General features: G+C 66.0%; 2 protein-coding genes across 2 annotated transcripts; one reads left to right on the forward strand and one right to left on the reverse strand.

The window, feature by feature from the left end:
* The first annotated feature begins 22 nt into the window (after positions 1-22).
* On the forward strand, positions 23-2,772 carry LOC112976668 (cytochrome c1, heme protein, mitochondrial). The gene is made up of 6 exons (XM_026088136.1): positions 23-1,485; positions 1,570-1,696; positions 1,770-1,927; positions 2,068-2,228; positions 2,316-2,416; positions 2,570-2,772. The coding sequence occupies exons 1-6, from the start codon at positions 791-793 to the stop codon at positions 2,672-2,674; spliced, it is 1,347 nt and encodes a 448-aa protein (XP_025943921.1). The 5' UTR covers positions 23-790; the 3' UTR covers positions 2,675-2,772.
* A 761-nt stretch (positions 2,773-3,533) lies between these two features.
* Positions 3,534-18,976, reverse strand: SHARPIN (SHANK associated RH domain interactor). The gene is made up of 14 exons (XM_026088135.1): positions 15,153-18,976; positions 14,308-14,482; positions 13,234-13,350; positions 12,475-12,616; positions 10,109-10,199; positions 9,466-9,745; positions 8,825-8,961; positions 8,495-8,668; positions 4,879-5,039; positions 4,634-4,745; positions 4,381-4,560; positions 4,159-4,257; positions 3,910-4,053; positions 3,534-3,711 (listed from the first exon to the last, which is right to left on the reverse strand). The coding sequence occupies exons 2-14, from the start codon at positions 14,387-14,389 to the stop codon at positions 3,631-3,633; spliced, it is 1,800 nt and encodes a 599-aa protein (XP_025943920.1). The 5' UTR covers positions 14,390-14,482; positions 15,153-18,976; the 3' UTR covers positions 3,534-3,630.
* Between the last annotated feature and the right edge of the window lie 309 nt (positions 18,977-19,285).

The raw sequence follows: 19,285 nt of genomic DNA on the forward strand, positions 1-19,285 counted from the left end.
CCCCGGCCCGGTACCCCCAGCGCCCCCGGTGTCACCGGTACCCTCGGTATCCCCCGCACACCCGATGTCCCTGCCTCGGTACCCCCCGTACTCCCACCTTGGTACCCCCGGTACCCCCAGCGCCCCCGGTATCCCCGGTACCCTCGGTATCCCCGGTACTGCTGGCCCCGGTACCACCGGTATCCCCAGCCTGGCATCCCTGGCCTGGTGCCCCCTGTGCTCCCGATATCCCCGGTACCCCCGGCCCGGTACCCCCAGCGCCCCCGGTATCACCAGTACCGCCGGCACCCCGGTATCCCCAGCACACCTGGTGTCCCTGGCTCGCTATCCCCGGTACCGCCTGTATCCCCAGCACCCCGGTATCCCCGGTACTGCCAATATCCCCCGCACCGCTGGCTTGGTACCATCAGTGCCCCCAATATCCCTGGTACCGCCRGCCCGGTACCCTCCGTATCCCCGGCACCCCTGGTACCCCAGCTATCCCTGGCGCCCTTGGTATCCCTGGTATCCCTGGTACTGCTAGCCTGGCCCCCCCGGTATTCCCAGTATTCCTAGTATCCCAGTACCGCTGATACCCCCGGTGTCCCTGGCGCCCCCTGCTCGGTATCCCTGGTACCCCTGGCCYGATACCACCAGCGCCCCTGGTATCCCCAGCACACCCCGTGTCCCTGGCTCGCTATCCCTGGTGCTGCCCATATCCCCGGCACCCCGGTATCCCTGGTACTGCCCATATCCCCAACACCACTGGCCTGGCACCCCCGGTATCCCCTGTACCCCCAGTACCCCCAACATGGTACCCCCAGTGCCCCTGGTATCCCTGGTACCCCTAGTATCCCCAGCACCCTTAGTATCTGCAGTATCCCCAGTACTGCCAGCCTGGCACCCCCAGTGTCCCCGGTACCGCCGGTATCCCCAGCCTGGCATCCCTGGCCTGGTGCCCCTGGTGCTCCCGATATCCCCAGTACCCCTGGTACGGCACCCCAGGCAGGGTATCCCGGTACCCCCGGTGCTCCCAGTACCCCCGGTACAGTACCCCAGGCACAGTATCCTTGACCCGGCCCAGGTCGGTACGTGGCCGTGCCGTGCCCGGTGCCCGGTCGTCCCTGCAGAGCCCCCCGGTATCCTGGTCCAGCTGATCTCTGCCCGTGCCCTGCCGGTGGCCAGCTCCCGCGGGAGCCCTGGGGCTCGGCGCGGGCTGCAGACCCCACTGGGGGGTCCCAGGGAGCCGTGGCGTGCTGCCATCATGCCGGGGGCGCGCGGGGCTCACGGCGCTCTGGCCCGTCTCTCCCAGGCCCGCATGTCGTCCTTCTCCGGCCTCTCCCGCGGCAAGAAGGCGGCTCTGTCGGCGCTGGGGGTGGCGGCGGCGGGCGGCGCGGGGCTCGCCCTGGCGCTGCACGCTGCCGTGAGCGCCGGCGAGCTGGAGATGCACCCGCCCAGCTTCCCCTGGAGCCACGGCGGCATGCTCTCCTCCCTGGACCACCGCAGGTACGGCAGGGCCGGGGCCGCCGCCGCGGGGGCTCCGCCGCGGGGGCCCCGGCGCTCAGGCTCGGCTCCTTCTCCTCCTCGCAGCCTGCGGCGCGGCTACCAGGTGTACAAGCAGGTGTGCTCCGCCTGCCACAGCATGGAGTACCTGGCCTTCCGCAACCTCATCGGCGTCACCCACACCGAGGCGGAGGCCAAGGCCCTGGCCGAGGAGGTGAGGCGTCCCGGCGCTCCGGAGGACGCGGCCCCGCGCGCCCGCCCGGCTTAGCGCTCCCTCCTTCCCCCAGGTGGAGGTGGTGGACGGCCCGGATGAGAACGGGGAGATGTTCACGCGCCCCGGGAAGATCTCCGACTACTTCCCCAAGCCCTATCCCAACACCGAGGCGGCGCGAGCCGCCAACAACGGGGCGCTGCCCCCCGACCTCAGCTACATCGTCAACGCGCGGTGAGAGGCTGCCGCTGCGGAGTGTGGGCGAGGAGTCCCCCCTTGCAGGGGACCCCCGGCGCCGCTCCCTCCCCTGCTCCGGGGCGGCCAGTGAGGCCTCTGCGGCCCCATTCCGGTCTCATCCCGGGTCTGTGTTGCAGGCACGGGGGCGAGGACTACGTGTTCTCCCTCCTCACCGGCTACTGCGACCCCCCCGCGGGCGTCACGGTCAGGGAGGGGCTGCACTACAACCCCTACTTCCCCGGGCAGGCCATCGGCATGGCCCCCCCCATCTACAACGAGATCCTGGAATACGACGACGGTAAGAGGGGCCCCGGGGGGGAGGGGGGGGGTGACTGGCGGGCCGGATCGCGGCGCCGGGGCGCTCAGCTCCCCCTGCCCTCCCCAGGCACCCCCGCCACCATGTCGCAGATCGCCAAGGACGTCTGCACCTTCCTGAGGTGGGCGGCGGAGCCGGAGCACGACCACCGCAAACGCATGGGCTTGAAGGTGGGCGCTGCCGGGGGCTTGCGTGCCGACGGGGGGGGTGGGAGGGCGAAGCACCACCCTTCCCTTGGCACCTGCGCTCCCCCCTCGGCCCCCTCCCGCTGCGGCGCGACGGGGYGCCGGCCCCGCGGYGCTGACCCCTTCCCTTCTCCCCAGATGCTGATGATCGGTGGGCTCCTGGTGTCCCTCTTCTACTACATGAAGCGCCACAAATGGTCTGTACTAAAGAGCAGGAAAATGATCTACCGGCCCCCCAAATAGGCGCGGGAGTGGGGTGCCCCCTGCCCTGGTTGCGCRGCCCCGGCCATGTGCCTGCAGCGCGCAACCTCCAGGGCGCAGGGACGCGTGTGCGGCTGGACAGACAGGCGGGCGCGGCGCGCTCCACGCGGACGCGGCGGCTCCCTTATTTAACGCCACCCTCTCCACCCGCGAATGCTGCCAGCCGCCGTTCCGCGTGGCGGGCTGCCGCCTGCGCTCGTACGGTTCGGGGATGCGGAAATAAACGCTCCGTTGTTAAGTGGAAAGCGTCGTGTGGTATCTGTGCACGTGCCACGGCTCTGCCCTCGCGGCGGCGGGGCCCTCGCCTCGCCCTGCTGCCGGCCCGCGGGGGCCAGAGCCTGCCGCGGCCCCTCTCTGTATCTCGTCGCGATCTCATTAAACGGCTCATCCACACAGCACCGGTCTCGCGTGGTGAATTAGGGCCCCGGCGCCGCCACGACGGTCCTGGAAGCGATGCCTGGGTACGCAAACAGCTTTATTGGGAYGCCCCGCGCTGCCCGGACGCGCTGCTCGTACGCGGGACAGAGCCCCGCTGCCCCCAGCGTGGGTCGCGCCGGCCACGAGGCTGCACAGAGCTGCCCCCTCCAACCTCCCCTGCGTCCTGGCACGGCGCGGGGCCGGGTCCCCGCACACGGGGCAGAGCAGAGGCTGTCGGCCACGCGGCACCTCCCGGCCTCCGGGCACACGAGGGCCCTCAGTCCATCCTGTCCTTCTCTGGCCGCTGCCAGCCCGGGAGCGCTGCGCCGGGGAGGAGGACGTGGCTCTCCCCTGCGGTCCGGCGGCCACCACGACACCCGCACGCATCTCTCGGGTCAGACCGCGGCCGTGCTGCCTCGGAGCTCGGCCGGCAGCGCTGGGACGTCCTGCGGAGGGAGGAGAGCTGCTCCCTGCCCGGCCGCCTCCGGTCCCCCATCCCCACGGCGTGGCCAGGCGGGCGCTCAGTGGCAGTTCTGGCACCGGGGGTGGCATCTCTGTCCGTTGACGTTGCAGCGACAGCCCCCGCTGGTGTCCCCGGGGCCCTGGCGGGGAGGAGAGCGGGTCAGGCRGGCTCCCACCACGCTCCGCAGCCCAGGCCATGTCGTGGCAGGCAGGACCCCCCCCCCCAGCTGCGCGGCTCCCAGCGCCCTTGTTGCCAGAGCCGTTCACGGGCCCTGGTGTGTGACCCAGTGCCACGTGCAGGGAACCGGGGCTCCCCCCCTGCCCCGCTGCCAGCTCACCCCAGGCCCCCAGCGCGGCCCCTTGGTCACCCAGCAGATCTCGGTCTGGCAGACGGTGCAGCGGATCCAGTCGCAGCCGTCCTTCTTCTGGACAATGATGAGGCACGTGGGGCAGTGCATGGCCTCCCCGATCTGCACCAGCGTCTGCAGGGGCGAGGGAAGCAGCTGTGAGGGACACGCAGGCGCAGCAGCAGTGTTGGGGACCCTGCCACCCTGGGAGGGCGCAGGGCCACCCCGCGGCTCCCCCACCTGCAGCATGTCGTTGGTCTGCCGGGCGGCGGAGTCGTTCTGCGCCTGCACCTGCAGGTCGTCCTGATACTGGCGGCAGTTCTTCCCTTCGTGGATGGCCTGGGGGTGCAGAGACAGCAGCGCTCAGCACCGCCGCCCCGGGGCGGGATGCACGGGGCTGGCCCCCATGCGGAGCCCCCGCTCCAGCCCCATGGCCCCAGCATGGCATGGCGCGGTGCCCACCTTGCAGAGCAGGCAGTTGAGGGCCTGGCAGATAGGGCAGCGAAACTCGTTCACCGAGTCCTCGTAGATGCACCAGCCCCTGCAGTCCGTGGTCTTGCAGTGGAAGCTGTTCTGGGTGCGCCGCTCCGCCAGCACCAGGCTCCGCTCGAGGAACCGCCGGTACTCCTCCGGCGACACCAGCTGGGGACACGGGGCAGGGTCAGGGCTGGGGCCGCCGGGCACCCCACTGGCACGCGCCTGCGGGCGCACTCACCGCCCGGATCTCCCGCTCCTGGAGGTGGCTGCCGCAGGCGTAGGAGTCRTCGCGGAAGGGACAGGCCACCTCCGGCTCCTCGCTGTAGTTGATCACCTGGCGCAGACAGTCCCTGCGGGAACAGGGGCACCGTCACCGGGAGCAGCCCGCAGGCCAGGTGGGCTTGGGGCCGGCCGGCACGATGCAGCACAGCGCGGTGCAGCGCAGCGAGGACCCTGCGGCCCCAGCAGCGCCGTCCCCGCTACCTGCAGAAGTTGTGCAGACACTCGCGCAGCAGCACCCCCTCTCCCGGGGCGACCTGCTGGTAGCAGATGCGGCACTCCAGCACCTCCTGGTTGGGCACCAGCACCTCCTCGTCCATCTGCAGCAGCTGCTGGAAGTTCTTCATCCGCTCGGCCTCCAGTGCCTGCAGCGAGGAAGGGCCCAGGTCAGCGCCCGGATCAGCGCCCGCGCCCAGCGGGGCCCCGCGCCGCCCGGCTGCGCCATGCCCTGCGCCCTGGCTCGCAGGCAGGTCCAAGCCAGCGGCTCCCTCCGGGCCGGCRCAGGTCACCTTGTCCCCCGGGGAGCTCACGTCCCAGGGGACAGGTTTCGGGATGTGCTGTGGGAGCAGAGCCAGGCCAGGGCGCACGCATCAGGAGGACGATTTCGGCTCTCCCACGCAGGCTTTGCTCCGAGGGGCGCGCGGAGCACGGCTGCCRCGTCCGGCAGGTCAGGGAGAGCCGGCACACCCCAGCTGGCGGCGAGGAAGCCACGTTGCCGTCAGCCCCGGGAAGGTGGGAGCGAAGCCCCCAGGCGCCGCCGCCCCCGTTACCACCCCGCTAAGCCCCACGGGCACGGTGAGACCGCGGCCTGGACGCGGGCTCGTCCCCCGTGCGGGATCGGCTCCGCATCTCACCGCCTGACTCCGCGGGGATCCACTGGGGATGGCAGCACCCCAGGGCCTCGTCCCACGCTGCCGTTTCTCCGTTAGCCTGGGAGGCGCTTGTCGATTTGCAGGAGCCCCCCAAGGAAAGAGAAGCGCAGGGGCCACTGCTGCCCGGGGCTCACGGGGGGCTGCGCTGCACCCGGCAGACACGCGGTCCGGGCGAGTGAGGCCCCGGCTCTGCAGCCGAGCTGTGCCCGCGTCCTTCCCAAGGCTCTTCCGCAGGTCTGGAAAGCTGGCAGAGGCGGGCAYGAAGCCACGGCAGACACCAGCAGCCCTGCGTCGGGGTGCAGGGCCTGGGGCACCGGCGTGTGCAGCGCATGCAAAGCCGCAGACCCCCCCCCCATGCCGGCCCAGCCCCTGCTCCTCTTCCGTTTCACCTCCTCGAAACCCACCCCAACGGCAGCCGCCCCCAGGCCGGGCGCTGAGCTCCCCCCGGCGAGCAGCCACGGGGGAGGCCGGCACAAGAACACCGCACAGCCGCTCGGGGGGGGGATAAGGCTTTAATAAGGGAAGGAGGTCGGTCGCGAACGCGCCCGCGACCCCGCGGCAGTCATGCATCGGACCGCGGCTTCAGGGAGACACGTGCGGACGCAAGAACCTACAAACACGAGCAACGCCAGCGGGTGACGCTCCTGCCTCCCGCTCTGAGCCGCCTCCGCGGGTCGCGGCTCAGCGCCAAGGGTGGATGCGGCCCATCTCTGCCCCGCGACCCTGGCCGGACACACCAGGCTCCGGGGAACCAAGCCTCTCTCACTGTGGCCCCGTTTTGGGTAACTCCTGCCCTGCACGACTGGCTTGGGGACGAGGTTTTGACCACAAAGTGCAACGCGACAAACGCGCCTGCGGCCTCCTCGCTCGGAAAGCGCCGGCAGACCTGGGAGGCGGAGGAATCGGCCCGGGCTCCTCGGGTGAAGTGCTTTCRGGAGGGGGCCGCCAGGCGCAGCGAGCAGCACGGGCTGCGCCTGCTGCAGGCTGGCGTCCTTCCCCGACGGCAGTCGCGCTCTGCCCACCACGCGCGGGGGCCCGGCACGGTCGCCGTCCCGGGTGGAAAACCCCCAGTGACAAGGCGTGCAGGGAAGCCCGGCCGGGCCAGGAGCTCGGAGGTGACCCCGTGCAGCTCCTAAGACCACAACAGCTCTTTGGGCACCGCGGCACGACGCCGGGCCTGCACCCCAAGGAAGAAGCCCCGAGCCTCCGAGACCCTCCGGAGCACCAGCTGCCGAATTTCTCAGCCCCCCTAGCAGCCACAGGACGAGCGCAGGCAGCCCGTTTCCCACGGTGCCGGACCCCCGGGTGACGCCGTCCCTTCCCCGAAGCCCTCGCAAGCAGGACTAACGTAGCACGAACGCAGCAGCGGGGGCAGCCACGCTCACCTCGAGCCATCGCCACGCTAGAGCGGGTGCGAGAACCGGCGGGGCCGGGCGCCGAGCTGCACCGCGCGGTGCTGGGGCAGGGCCCCTGCGCCGCACGTGCCAGCGGCCGCTCCGGCTGGCGATGGAGGCGGCGGCGAGGGCTGCGCTGCCAGAACCGGAGCGGGGAGAAACCCGGAGCACTCCCGGGTTCCTGACAGCGAGCGCAGGCTCCTCTCAGCCAGCAGGGCAGCACCAAGCACTCCGGGGCCGGGTTTGCAACCCGCAGCGCAGCGCCGGCTCCTGGCCTCTCCTCCGCTTTCGCCTCCCCGCTCGCGCCTTCGGCACAACGGGGAACGCTGCCGAACGGCGTCGCACCCGGACCCCTGCGCTCCCGCTCCGCCCTCTCCCCATCCCTGCTTCCAGGAAAGCCAAGTCCCTGCATCGGGCGGGAGAGCCGCACTCTCGCCAGCGGCACGCGCGTAGGGAAACGCTCAGCAGCACCCRGAGCAGCACACGCCACCGGCAGCTCGGGGAGGAGCCCGGGCCCAGCCAGCTCTTCTCCGCACAGGAAGAGTTCCCGAATCAACTCTAGAGTCTGAGCAAACAGGGTGGCCCAGCGGCCGGCGGAAGCCACTGGGCGCACGCGGGGGGCCAGCCTGGCGGGCACTGGGCCCTAGCCGGCGGGGCGGGACGGGACGGGGCGTCCGGGTCGGCCAGGCACGGGGCGGCTAGCAGAATTCGGAAGACAGGTGGATGAAGTCATCCAGGGAACCCGAGCCCAAGATGCAGTGCGCAGCCGAACCATCCTCTCTCCTTCCCTTTTCCTAGGGAGATCCCAGCACAGGAGAAAAAAGAAAGAAGAGAAGGTTCGGTCAGTGGCTGAGCCGGACGCGCCCAAGTCCCACCTGCCACGACCACGGGGCCGGGGCTCCCCCCGCCGCCGCCGTTTCCCTGGGTGCGGGAGGYCCCATCGGAGCCCCCCGCACGTTTCTGCGATGCCCAGGGGAAGCGGCTTCCGGCGCACAGACGCAGAGCGAGCGCGGCGCAGCCCGACAGCTCCCCGCGCGCGCGGCCTGCAGACGCACAACCTCGCTGCGCAGCCTGGGGAGAGAAGAACGCGCTGCCAGAGCGGGGCGCCGCGGCCCGCCAAGCTCGCCCGCGGGCCACGGGTCGCTGCTCTCCCTACGCAAGGCCGCGGGTGCCGGCGAACGAGGCTGCTCAGATCCCTGCCAGCGGCTGCGGCTGTTGCACAGCAGCCAGTGGCGCTCGTCTCTAGCAGCCGCCCAGTGCCAGAACACGCCGTGCGCACGATACGGCACCCGCACGAGTCCCCAGGACGCGCGCGGGCACCGCTGCCCTCTCAGGAAGGCAGAGCGAGGGGGCTGCAGCAGCCCCTCTTTGGTACCGCTCCGGGGGTGTCTGCGTCTCCCCCTTGCCCGGGCCTCCTTCCCAGTCCAGCCTGGGACCATTTGCCCACGAGACACCTCCAAACCCTGGCACGAATGATCCTCCCCTGGTCTGTCCTCGAGCAACGGGCACAGGGACAGCGGCTGCTCCCTGGGGTGAGCCCGTGGGCCCCGTTACCTGCTGGTACTGCAGGATTCCCTCCTGCTCCTGCTGCATCCTCCAGAGCTCCGTCTCATCCGGCTTGTAGCTGCCGGGGACCACGTAGTCAGCGGGGCGGTCCGTGCTGCACATCTCGCAGCCTGGCCGCGTGGGCTTGTTGATGAAGGTGCACTTGGGACACGACCAGCCCGCCTGCGGAGAACATGCCAGAGCTGCAGAAGCAGCAGGGAAAAGCCACTTGGGAGGGAAGAGGGGGACGGACTCGGAGAAAGCGCCTGCCCTCCCCCAGCCCGCCCCAGGCAGCAGCCGCCGCTCTCACGCCGGGACGGGGGACTGCAGGCGCCATACCTGTACCGGCGAAGGCAAAGTCGTGCTAGCCGGCGCGGGTTTCGGCTGGTTACTGAGAAGGTCGCCAATCTGCAGCGTATCCAAGTGGTGGCTGATTTCACCGATGTCCATCTTCCTGCTGTTGTCGTTCCCCCACGCTAGGAAGCAACGCCAGGAGACGGGCGTTACAAACGCCACCACGGGGACACGAGGCCAGGCCCGGCCGAGAGATCGCTGCGCTGTGACAGCCACCGAGCCCCCGGAGCCTGCTGCCAGGGACGAGGGGAGGGAGCAGCACAGACCCACCCGGGGAGGAAGCTTTGCCCTCTCCTCGCCAGGGAGGAGCGGCTTGTTCCACGACAGTACAGAGCCTCCCTGCACCCTCCTCGCCCCCAGGCAGGGACACGGCACAAGTCCCATGAGACCATCCCACCCGCAACCCATCAGCAACAGCGACATCGGTCCACGGAGCAGAGTCTGCTCCCGGTCCTAGGGAAATCAACGGCTCCCGAGGCCTCCCTGCACCTGCCGTAGCTGTGCAGGACTCTGGTGTCCGGGACCAGGGGGTCCTGCCCACCGCCGGGGCAGCAGGGTCTGGYRGGCAGGAACCGGGCTGCCCTTCCCACCCGCGAGGCAAAGGGGAGGGCAGGGGCGAGCCAGACCTTTCTTCGGAGACATGCTTGGCAGGGTGTTGTATTTGCGTTTTTCCCCAGCGCCGGCGCCGTCGGTCAGCGGGAAGGCGGAGTTCAGTATGACTTGCGCCTGATCCTCCTCRTAGCGCTGTTCGGTGAGCTCGACCGTCTTTGCCAAGAGCAGGTACAGAAAGGCGGTGTCTCCGTCCCGGCGAATGCCGTACGAGGAGACCGTCCGTTCGTCCACGCACAGGCACTGCCCGATGATCCACCGCTGAACCAAGGGGTGGAACCCGTAGTCCTGGAACACCTGGGCAGCGGGAGAAGCTCAGAGGTAAGCTCATAGCCATGGCACCCTGAGCACACGCTTCCCGGGAGCTTTCCACCCTGCCTTGCCGCCCAGCAAGGGCTGACATCAAATYGGCGTTCATGAGCGAGCCAGGAGAACTGGTGAAGAACCAGCTCCACGAAGGGAGAGGGACGGAGGAACGAACAGCTCTCGCACTAGAGGCGTRAGCACCCAAGGCGGCTGCACCGACCCGCTGGGCTCTGCAGCCTCTCTCGCCTCCCTGCCAGGCGGGACGTCTGCACAGACGGGGCTGGGGGTTCGGCACCCCCCGGCCCAGCCCCTGCACCGAGCTAGCGGGCATCACGCCCGCGCATCGCGCCCTACCTGCTGCTTGAGCGTCGCTATTGTAGTGTGAGCGTGGACCCKGATGACGATGCTCGCAGAAGACGTGGCATCTTCCACAACGACCTTCATGCTGGAGGAGAGAGAGGCGAAGCCGCCGTTAGAGGACGCCTGCCCAGCTCGGAGGGCGGAAGGGCTGCAGCTGCCGGGGACGGGGGGGTCCCGGCTCTCGGCACGTGCCGCTCGCCAGGCGTGACGTTCTCAGCCTGCCGCCCTGGGCCACGGAGCTAACGCCCAAGCCTGGGCAAGGCGGTGCTCCACGTGGGCAGGGACACACCGCAGTCCCGCGAGGACGGACCGAGCGCCCGAGAGCCAGGATCCAACAGGAATATCACGGCCGAGGAAACCGGTACAGGGCAGGCACGCCCTGGCTTCCGCCCTGACCACGTCCTCCAGCAGGCAGCGGCTCCCGGCCTGCACGCGCCAAGGACTGTGTCCAGAACCTCAGGTTTAACAGTCACACGGGGCTTGTTTTCCTCCAGTTCTGTTTAGTCTCTATTTCAGTCTTTTTATTCTTGCAGCCTCCACGCAGCCCTTGGCAATGACGTCCACTGCGTACTCAGACAAACCGCRAAAAAATATTTCCTTTTACCCGCTTTAAATCTGGCGCTTGCTAATTTCACTGGGCCTCTTTGCCCATCTCTTCCCGTGCGTGAACAAGCGTTGCCGGATCGCTTTCTCCACACCAGGCGCTTACGGACGCTAATCACACCCCTCAGCCGTCTCCCGGTCAGACTAGAGTCCTAATCTCTCAATCTCTCCTCCTGCAAAAGGTGTTTCATGCCTCTGATCATCCCACCCCTTCTCTGCACCCGTTTGACATGGACRGGGGCCAAAACTAGATTTCCAAAGTATTAAGACAGAAAACGGCAGGGCCGGGCTGGGGTTTTCCCTTTCGTTCCCTCGCTCTTTCCTAACAACTCCTAACACCACAAGTCTTTCCGGATGCTGCTGCGGGTCCCGTCTGAACCGTCCGCAGTCACGTCCAGAGATGCAACGGCTGCCTTGGAGCCCGTTCTTATGCACGCCCATTAGGACTTTTTCCCGTTTGCCCCACTTTGTATTTACCAGCGCTGAGTTTCAAGAACTCAGAACCACAAGATCCACTTGTAACTTTACAGTCGGGGCTAGATTTATTTCACCGGCAGAGCTGACGCCTCTCTAATCATTGCCGTCCCCAGACCATCTGCGTGCCCCTGCAGCAGCACACGTCCTTGCAGAAGCCTCAGCGCAGACGCTGTCAGGCTCTGCTGGTAACCGTGCTCTCTGCTGTGATACACGGCTCTTCATTCCTACCCCGTGTTTCCTGTCTTTTAACCCATTATTAATCCGAATAAGCRCATTCCCTCCTGCTCCATAACAAGTTAGTTTCCCTCTTGAAAGCTTTCAAGTAAACTTGTGAAAGGGTTTTGGCGTTCCAGGCAYGCCGCGCTGGCCAGGTTGTCCTGCCCGTGGGCTCGCTGCCCCCTCCTGAGCACCGGCAGAGCTGCGAGGCGCGACTCGKTCGAGTCCTTGTCACTGCTGTCTTGAGACGAACCCGCTGCTCTACGGCGCTCGGACTCCTCCTGAAGGCCTTTTACAAACCTGCGCCGCTCGCGGCACCCTCCCCTACCGGTCCCTCGGCGCTGAAGGGGGGTCGCTGCGCACTTGTGTTTGAGCCGAGTCTGAAGACCCCACGGAATTAGGTCCCCGCTGCGCTGGCTGCTGCCCAGAAGGGCTCGCTATCCGGATTTCTGCTTTGTCCGGTAGCATCCAGTATGCTGCCTCTGCGTTCCCTGCCCTCCTTTTTCCCAGGAGTTAGGGAAGAAGTACAAAACCCAGGACACCGCACTCCTCCAGGGATGACGTGGCTTCCCCAGGTTCCCCTTTCCTGCCAGGACCCGTTCCAGCTGCCTGCGGAGGACATTCACAGAGCAGCTCTGGAGCAGGGGCACCAGGACACTGTTCYGGCTCTGTCAGTCCCTGACAGTCGCCCAAGGGTCCTGGAACATCACCGCCACAGGCAGGAACGTGTAAAAGAGACGCACACACAAGGCAGCACAGCCCAGGGACAGGGGACAGGCAGCCCAAACGAAACAAGGCACCGCCGCACGCGCCAGCGATACGGCACCAGCAGAACGGCAGAGCTGCAGGCGAGAGGGTTTGGCCGCGCAGGCGTTACACCCCCGAGCTCACCGCGCAGGCRACCGGCCGCCCGCACATCTGGGAAACTGTTCGCAGAGACCCGGCGCGGGGCCCGCGGCTCCATCCGGGGCRGCCCGCGCACCCGCGAGGGGGCACAGAGGAACGCACAGGAGCACGAGGCGCCCTCGCGTTGGCACCGAGAACGCGGAGGTCGGGGCGCTCACCTGATTTCATCCGTGGGGTAGTTGGACTCCTTCAGCAGGATGTTCAGAGAGGCTTGCTGGCGAGCCAGAGCCACGGCGCACTGCGAGGCCACCTCCTCCTCTCCAAACTCAATCGCTTGGGCGAGCTGGAGCGCCAGGTCCTCTGCAAGGGAGCAGAAAGGGAGAGCTGGGAAGCAGCAGCTAGYCTGCAAACACCTTCCTCGGGGCACGGGAGAGCTACTGCCACCCGTAACAGCAGCAAGCCTGGCACCGAGAGGGGTACGACTCCGTGTGCACGTCACRGCCTCACATCTGGCCACAAATAGCAATTCGTGGTCCAGACCGGGGGCCAGACAGTGCTGATGAGCACTGGGAAATTTGGAAAGGCCCCTCAGCAGCTTATTGCTATATGGCCAGAGTGCAGCCAGGAGAAGGAGCAACTGCACTGCTCTCGCAGAGCGCAGCTGGAGCAATGCGGGTGGGAGCACCAGGGGGAATTTCTGGAGCCACCAGGAGTTTAGTTCTTTCCCTTCTCGCGCAGCTCGGCTGAACTGACTGCCCAGAGCGAGCCTCCAGATGGCTGGGGCACGGAGCACCCACCTCTGCCTCGGAGAAACTCTCTCTCCCACAGCACGACAGGACCAGAATTTCACCCAGAGAAGAGTTTGTCAGCCACAGATGGGAGAGCAGCTAGACCTGGATTTGAGCTCTAGGCTCCTGTGGAGGGTTGATAACTCCTGACCCACRTAAAGAGCCAATAAACCCTTCTCCCTCAAATACCTTTTTTGGTAAGCTCCGAGAACAGAGATTCCTCTGGATCCTCAGCCGCAGAGGTGCCTCCAACAGCCATGGGCAGGGATGGGGTCTGGGACGCCAGCATACTGCTGCTGTCAGAGGCTGAAGGAAGAGCAGGAACATATCAGAGCAGGGTAGCGCCACAGCTCTGAGCGTTGGAGACAACCAACTGCCATCCCCAAGGAGCTCCACGCTCGCACCACGGAGAAAGCTGCATCAGGAACTCCTGGGCTTTGCAAGGCAGCTTGAAGCAAAGGTGCCATCCACCTCGATCTATGTCCCAAAGTCTCACGGAGATCAGAGAGCAGCTTCAGCTGACAGCCCACCATCTCCATGAACTGTTTGCCTGCCACCTTCCTAAGCCCCCCACGACCACCTTGATAAAAGGAGCAGAGATGCACCATGTTCCTTGGGCTCCTCAGACCTCCCTGGTGTTTCCCTTTTTTTTTTCCTTCAAGCCAACAGCTTCCTTCCCCACTTGTGGCACTGGAACGATCACTTCGGGTTAACGTACCAGCGGAGGAGCCTGCCRACACGTGCCTAGCCGGATGCTGGCTCCATTTGCACCGACTCCGCTCACACAACTAGCCATGCCACAACGGGCTACGTCCCCTGCAAGGGACAGCTCCTTTTGGCTCCCAGAGCRGCCGGGCCTTGGGAAAACTTCCAGACATCACGTGCTTCTACACTCAGCCCCTACAGAGTCCCTGAAAACATGGACAGGCCCAGCCCCAGCCCCTCTCTTACCTCCAGCCAGCACAGAGCCAGCATCCTGCAAAGGACAGCCAAGAAGCATCTCCTTTCCTTAGGGAGCCTCCCTGGGAACACAYCCCAGCATTCGAGAGAGCCAGAAGCAGCTGGTGTCGCACCCCTGAACTATTTTACGGCAGCACCGGTCCCAGCCTGCCGTCTCTCAACCTGCTGCGCACCAGGTACGTCAGCTACCCCCCGGCAAGCTGCCAGGGCTGGGGAAGGCCTGGCGGTTCCTCTCCGGAGCACACGGATGCCATGGGTCCCTGCCAGCCCCCAGCACCCCCCCCCCCCSCCCGCAGTGCTGACCTTTCTGCACCTCCCGGAGGGAGCTGCTCATGACCGTCCACCACTTCTGCGCCTCCCGCTCTTCCTCGAAGTTAAACACCATCGGTTCGTCTGAGGAGCCAAGGACGGTCAGCTCATGGCACGTAGGGCTCTTCACCTTGTACGAAATATCCTTGAGGTCRTACTCAGCGATGCTCTGGGGGAAGCAGAACAGCGAGAGGGTCACGCCAGGACCGCGCAAGGCTGAAGACGACGCGCCGGGCAAAGCGACAAGCCCCCAGCGTGGTGCCTGGGCCAGGACGCAGGGCCGCGAGCCAGTCCCTCTGCCTCACCTCCGCAGATGGTCTCTCATGAGACAAGCGCCGACACATGCCAGGCGCTCGACAGAAATAGAAACCAAGCCAAGCACAACCCTCAGTCCGCTGGCACAGAACCACGATCCCACCCAACACGAAGCCCTGGCACCGCGCGCCCAAGAGAGACGGCTGCTAACGCAAGGCCTGCTTTTAAGTCCCTGTCCATGGCTACAGAAACCGCCCTGTTTTTCGTGATCTTGTGCTCAGATCACATGCGCGTCCTCCACCCCAGCCAGAGGCGGCCACAGAAGACCGAGGGCTATAAGCTGCTCGCGGCCACCCAAGCTAGCGTCCGCCGGGTAATCGCCCGCTTGCCCTGCACCAGCGCAGACGTTTCTTCCAGGGGCACACCAGAACCAGAACAAAACGTAGCTGGTTCCCATTTCTGCTGCCTCTGCTCCACGCCTCTCTCAGGTCAAACTGTAGGACACATCTGAGACGACCGAGTCTCCAGAGWGGCCGTGACAATAGGCTCTCAGGGGAAAACAACTCTTTCCCCCGTTTACAAACCTTGGAAAAACCCTTCCACACRCATCCCTGAACAGCTCATGCTTTTCTACGTCTTCCCTGCCCGGCTTCTCTCTGCTCCGTCAGCCCCCAGCCGAACTCCGGGTGCAGGAAGAGTCTCTCCAGCCCGCAGAGCACCACGCACGCCAGGGCTGAGGGACACCTCCGTCCTCGGGGTGCCTCTACCCCCCTCCTCCCCGGCTGACACTTATTTCAGGTTCAAGTGGGAGCTTTCGGTTCTGTTTCTGCTAAAATGGCAGTTCCGGAAAGCTGCGGTCTCTGCCGCCCGGTGGAAAAGGCGCTCCGTACAGCCACCTGCTGTTGAGTCGCACGAAGGGTCACAGCAGCTTTCACGCACGCAGAAAGCAGGAAGCCCGGCAAGCGCCGCTTGCGTTACGCTGTGCAAAAGCCCTACCAGGACGGGGGAGTCGAAAGGAAGTTAGAGAGAAACTGCTGGTTTCCTTTCCCTTGGTTCAGGTTTAATTTCCTGCTAGGTCTCCCCCCGACGCGCTGCCCATCCCAGTCCCATCGCCAGGACTACAAGAACGGAAAAAACGCGATGAAGCGAATGTGAAGCCTACCCGGCCCAAGGCTGGGTGCTTTCCATGAGACTTGTCCGTTGGGAGGGTAAAAGCAACCCCAGACCACTTCACTTTCTGCATCTCTCACACACAAGACCCACATCAAAACAAGCGATGAACCGAATGTTCTCATCTGAACAGCAGAATTGGGAAAGGCACCTTGCCGCAGCCAAATTACAYGTCAGACGGAGCAACGGAGGACACCGACACACACGGCCTCCTACCGTTATCCACCGGCTATTGTCCTAATCCGGCACGGAAAGGTCCGGCCAGGAAACGCCGCCTCCGATTAGACGGGTGCACTGGCATTACGCCGCTAACCTCTTCCCCACCACGAGACGGAGCCAGCCCCCAGCTCCTCAATCTGGTCTCGGCAGCACGACCTCGGCTTTGCGGAGGGATGTCCAAAGGAAGCAACCCCTGCTCCCCAGAGAGACGGAGCACGTGCTGGGCAGGATTTGGGGTTTTCTGGTGAAACACCGGCCAGGGCAGAAAAGGCAACCTGCCCTCCAAAGAGCGGGTCGTTGCCGTGAGCGCCTGCAGCTCCGCTGAGCCGCCAGGACGGGCGCRTGCCCAAACCGAGCGGTTACACGACTGTCCTTCCGCGCGCACCTCCCGCGGTCCGCGATGCCCCATCACGGAGTCCCTTCCYGGACGGGGCTGCCAGCCCTGCCGAGCGGGAAACGCTCTCCTTCTCCGGGCGGCGGAGCCAGCGCGCTGCGTGCAACGAGCCACGGCTCTGCACCATCGCTGCCACGTAGCCCCGAGCCTGCCCCAGGAGGAGAGCGCTCCTGCCCCAGCCCCGCTGGTCCCCGGGCAGAGCGGCCGCCCGTGCGGAGCCCCAGCCTGCGACAGGAGGTAACGGGGTTTGTGGCGGGTCAACTACCGGCTGTCAGGCCCTCGGACTCGCCGCCCAGGCTTCGCCGGGACCGGGCAGCCCGGGAGGTTCACGGGACGCACGTGCAAACACGGCCGGGCCGCAGGCGCGCSCTCCGAAAACAGCCGCTCGCGGGCCCTTCACCAGGACGGCAACCCCCGAAGGCGCCGGTGAATCTGCAGCGCAGCCGGGGCTTTGATAGGAACGCGCCGGTCTGCCTTAAGACGAACAGGCGAGGGGAGGGGGGATCAGCTGATCCGAAAACCCTCTGCCGCTGGGGGACGCCAACAGAGCTGCCTTCCACGCGCCCGAGCCGAGACGGACATCGGCCTGACGTGAGCCACAGGGCAGAAAACACGTGTTCCTAAAGGGCAGACGGGCTCACAGCAGCGCTCCCGCGAGCAGCGGGGACGCAGGCGGGCTCAGCTGGTCCACGCTTACTCTTCACCGCGTTTCCACCCTGAGGAGGGGAGGAAAGAGGCGTTTTTAAGCCCAAGATTCTACAGAGAGGGGTTTTTAAGAGCTCCTCTCCAAAGGACAGGTCACCGTGCCCGCATTGCTTTTCCCCTCGGTCTCCTCCACGCACTCAGCGGTCACCTCCCTCTGCCTCACGGCGCGTCCTGTACATCCCGTTATCCGCCCGCGGATAACGCGACCTCCCTGCGGACGCCGCCTCGCCCAGCTCTCCTTAGGGAACCGTCCCAACGAAAGCCACGAAACCCCGGCCTTTGGGCGAAAAGGCTTCTCCAGCAGCCCTCACGCGGCTCGGCAGAGCCCAGAGCGCCCGCTGCCAGCCGAGGAGAGCGCGGAGCCGAGGGGCAAGCGATGCGGAGGGGGGTAAGCAGGGCTCACAGGGACGGCGCAGAGGAAAGCGCCGCTCCGCTCTCTCCCCTTTCAGATGGCGTCGCCGACGCGCTAGCCCCGGCGCGTTCCTCGCGAGGAGCGCTGCAGGAAACAGCACGGTGGGGCTGAGCAAACCGGGGGGAAAGCGGCCGGCAGCACTTTGTTGGAAACGATGCAGCAGCTGAGCTGAACAGAGTCCGTGTCCAAGGAGGGGTGGGCGCAGCTGGGGCCTGGGGCAAAGGGACCCCCTACAGCAAAGCTTTGCGGCTCACCCAAAACGCAGTATAAACTTCCCAGGAACAGCCTGGTACTCTCCACCAAGTGCCAGCCCCAACGCGTTCATTCCTCCTCCTGAGCTTAAGTACACAGCAACACTTATTAAGGAACAAAACACCAGCGTATCCAAAGAAACTACTTGTTTTCCTCTTCCCCGGAGAAAGGTGAAAAAACAAACACGTGCCAAAAGCTGATCAAGTCATTCAGCACACCGCGAGATAAGCGCGGCACCAACAACGGAAGAGGGCAATGTACTAGTGTCCCGCGTCGCCCACCCCCTCAGCAATGAGCCTCCACGACCTCCCGGTGCTGGTCCCAGAGCTAACGCCGCACCGCAGAAAAACCGATGACTCCAACTCAAAATTAACACTGCAAGGGAAAAGTTTCCTGCTGGATCAGCTCACCGGACCAGCCCAAAGCACAGGTCTCCCTGAACAGTCCTGCCAGCACAAGGGGAGACGCGAGGACACAAGCAGCGGGTAGGGAAAGGGGAGGCCATAGCTGAAAAGCTGCTGAATTAGCTTAGTTTAGGGCCATCTCGAAGCTTCGCCCAAAGAGGTGGGGCTGCAAGAAGGAACGGGAAAGTTGCTGCTCCACTTTTTTCACACCAGAAGTTCTCATCCCTGATGCCACTGCGGTTCCTCCTTTCAACATCGTCACTGACCGAGCTGCACGCTGGAAGTTAGGCGGGTTACGGAGATGCTTGGTTAGACGTCGCCTTACACCACTGCCAGGAACTCGCTCCTCTCCCCCAAACACAAGTCTTTCGTTGGCTGCCTTGGTACCTGCAGCCGGCACGTGGATTTTTTTCTAACATGGGCTTTTTTGCATGAGTCTGTCTATGCCGCCCCATCCCTAGTCGGCACCTGTGCCGTCCTCAGCCCCGCAGAGGCGGGAGGCCCCCATCCATTTCGAGAGAAAACACTACTTGCTGCCCGTGACTTTCACAGCGAAACCAGACGCACGTGAGCGGACTGGGGGCGAGAGCGGTCGTGAAAGACCGCAGCACCTCAGCRCCGACCGTGGGAAAACGCCGCGTGCCACCGGCACCCAGGCGGCGCTCGGCAAAAGCCGGTTCCCGAAAGCCGCCCACCCTGCTCCCCGGCAGCACCCGCCGCGGGACGAACGCCCGGCTTCCCCGCCGGCGGTTCCCGCGGCAGCGACGCCTGCTCTCCTCCGGGGACCTGCCCCACGCGCAGCCCCCACCGAGGGGGGGTGGTGACAACCGCCAYGAGAGACAACGCGAGGGAGCCGCGACCCCCAGCGCAGTGTCCCAGCCCCGCTCCCTGCGGCCGGCTCCTGCCGCCCCCAACGCTCCCCACAGCATTGCTCCCCCCCCCGGGTACTTCCCACCCCGCTGCCCTGGGGTGTCCCCAGGGGTGTCCCCAGCCAGGCCCCCCTCTGACACTCCCCACCGCCCTGTCCCCTCCCAGTGCCCCCCTGGCTGCCCCAGACCCCCCCTGCCCTGCTGCCCCCCTCAAACACCCCCAGGACCCAGCCCCAGCCCCATCTCCTCGCCCTGGGTCCAGCCTGTCCCCTCGCTCCCTCCCTTCCGGCCT

This window comes from Apteryx rowi, unplaced genomic scaffold (assembly GCF_003343035.1).
Source record: "Apteryx rowi isolate R43461 unplaced genomic scaffold, aptRow1 scaffold_753, whole genome shotgun sequence".
NCBI classification, from domain to species: domain Eukaryota; kingdom Metazoa; phylum Chordata; class Aves; order Apterygiformes; family Apterygidae; genus Apteryx; species Apteryx rowi.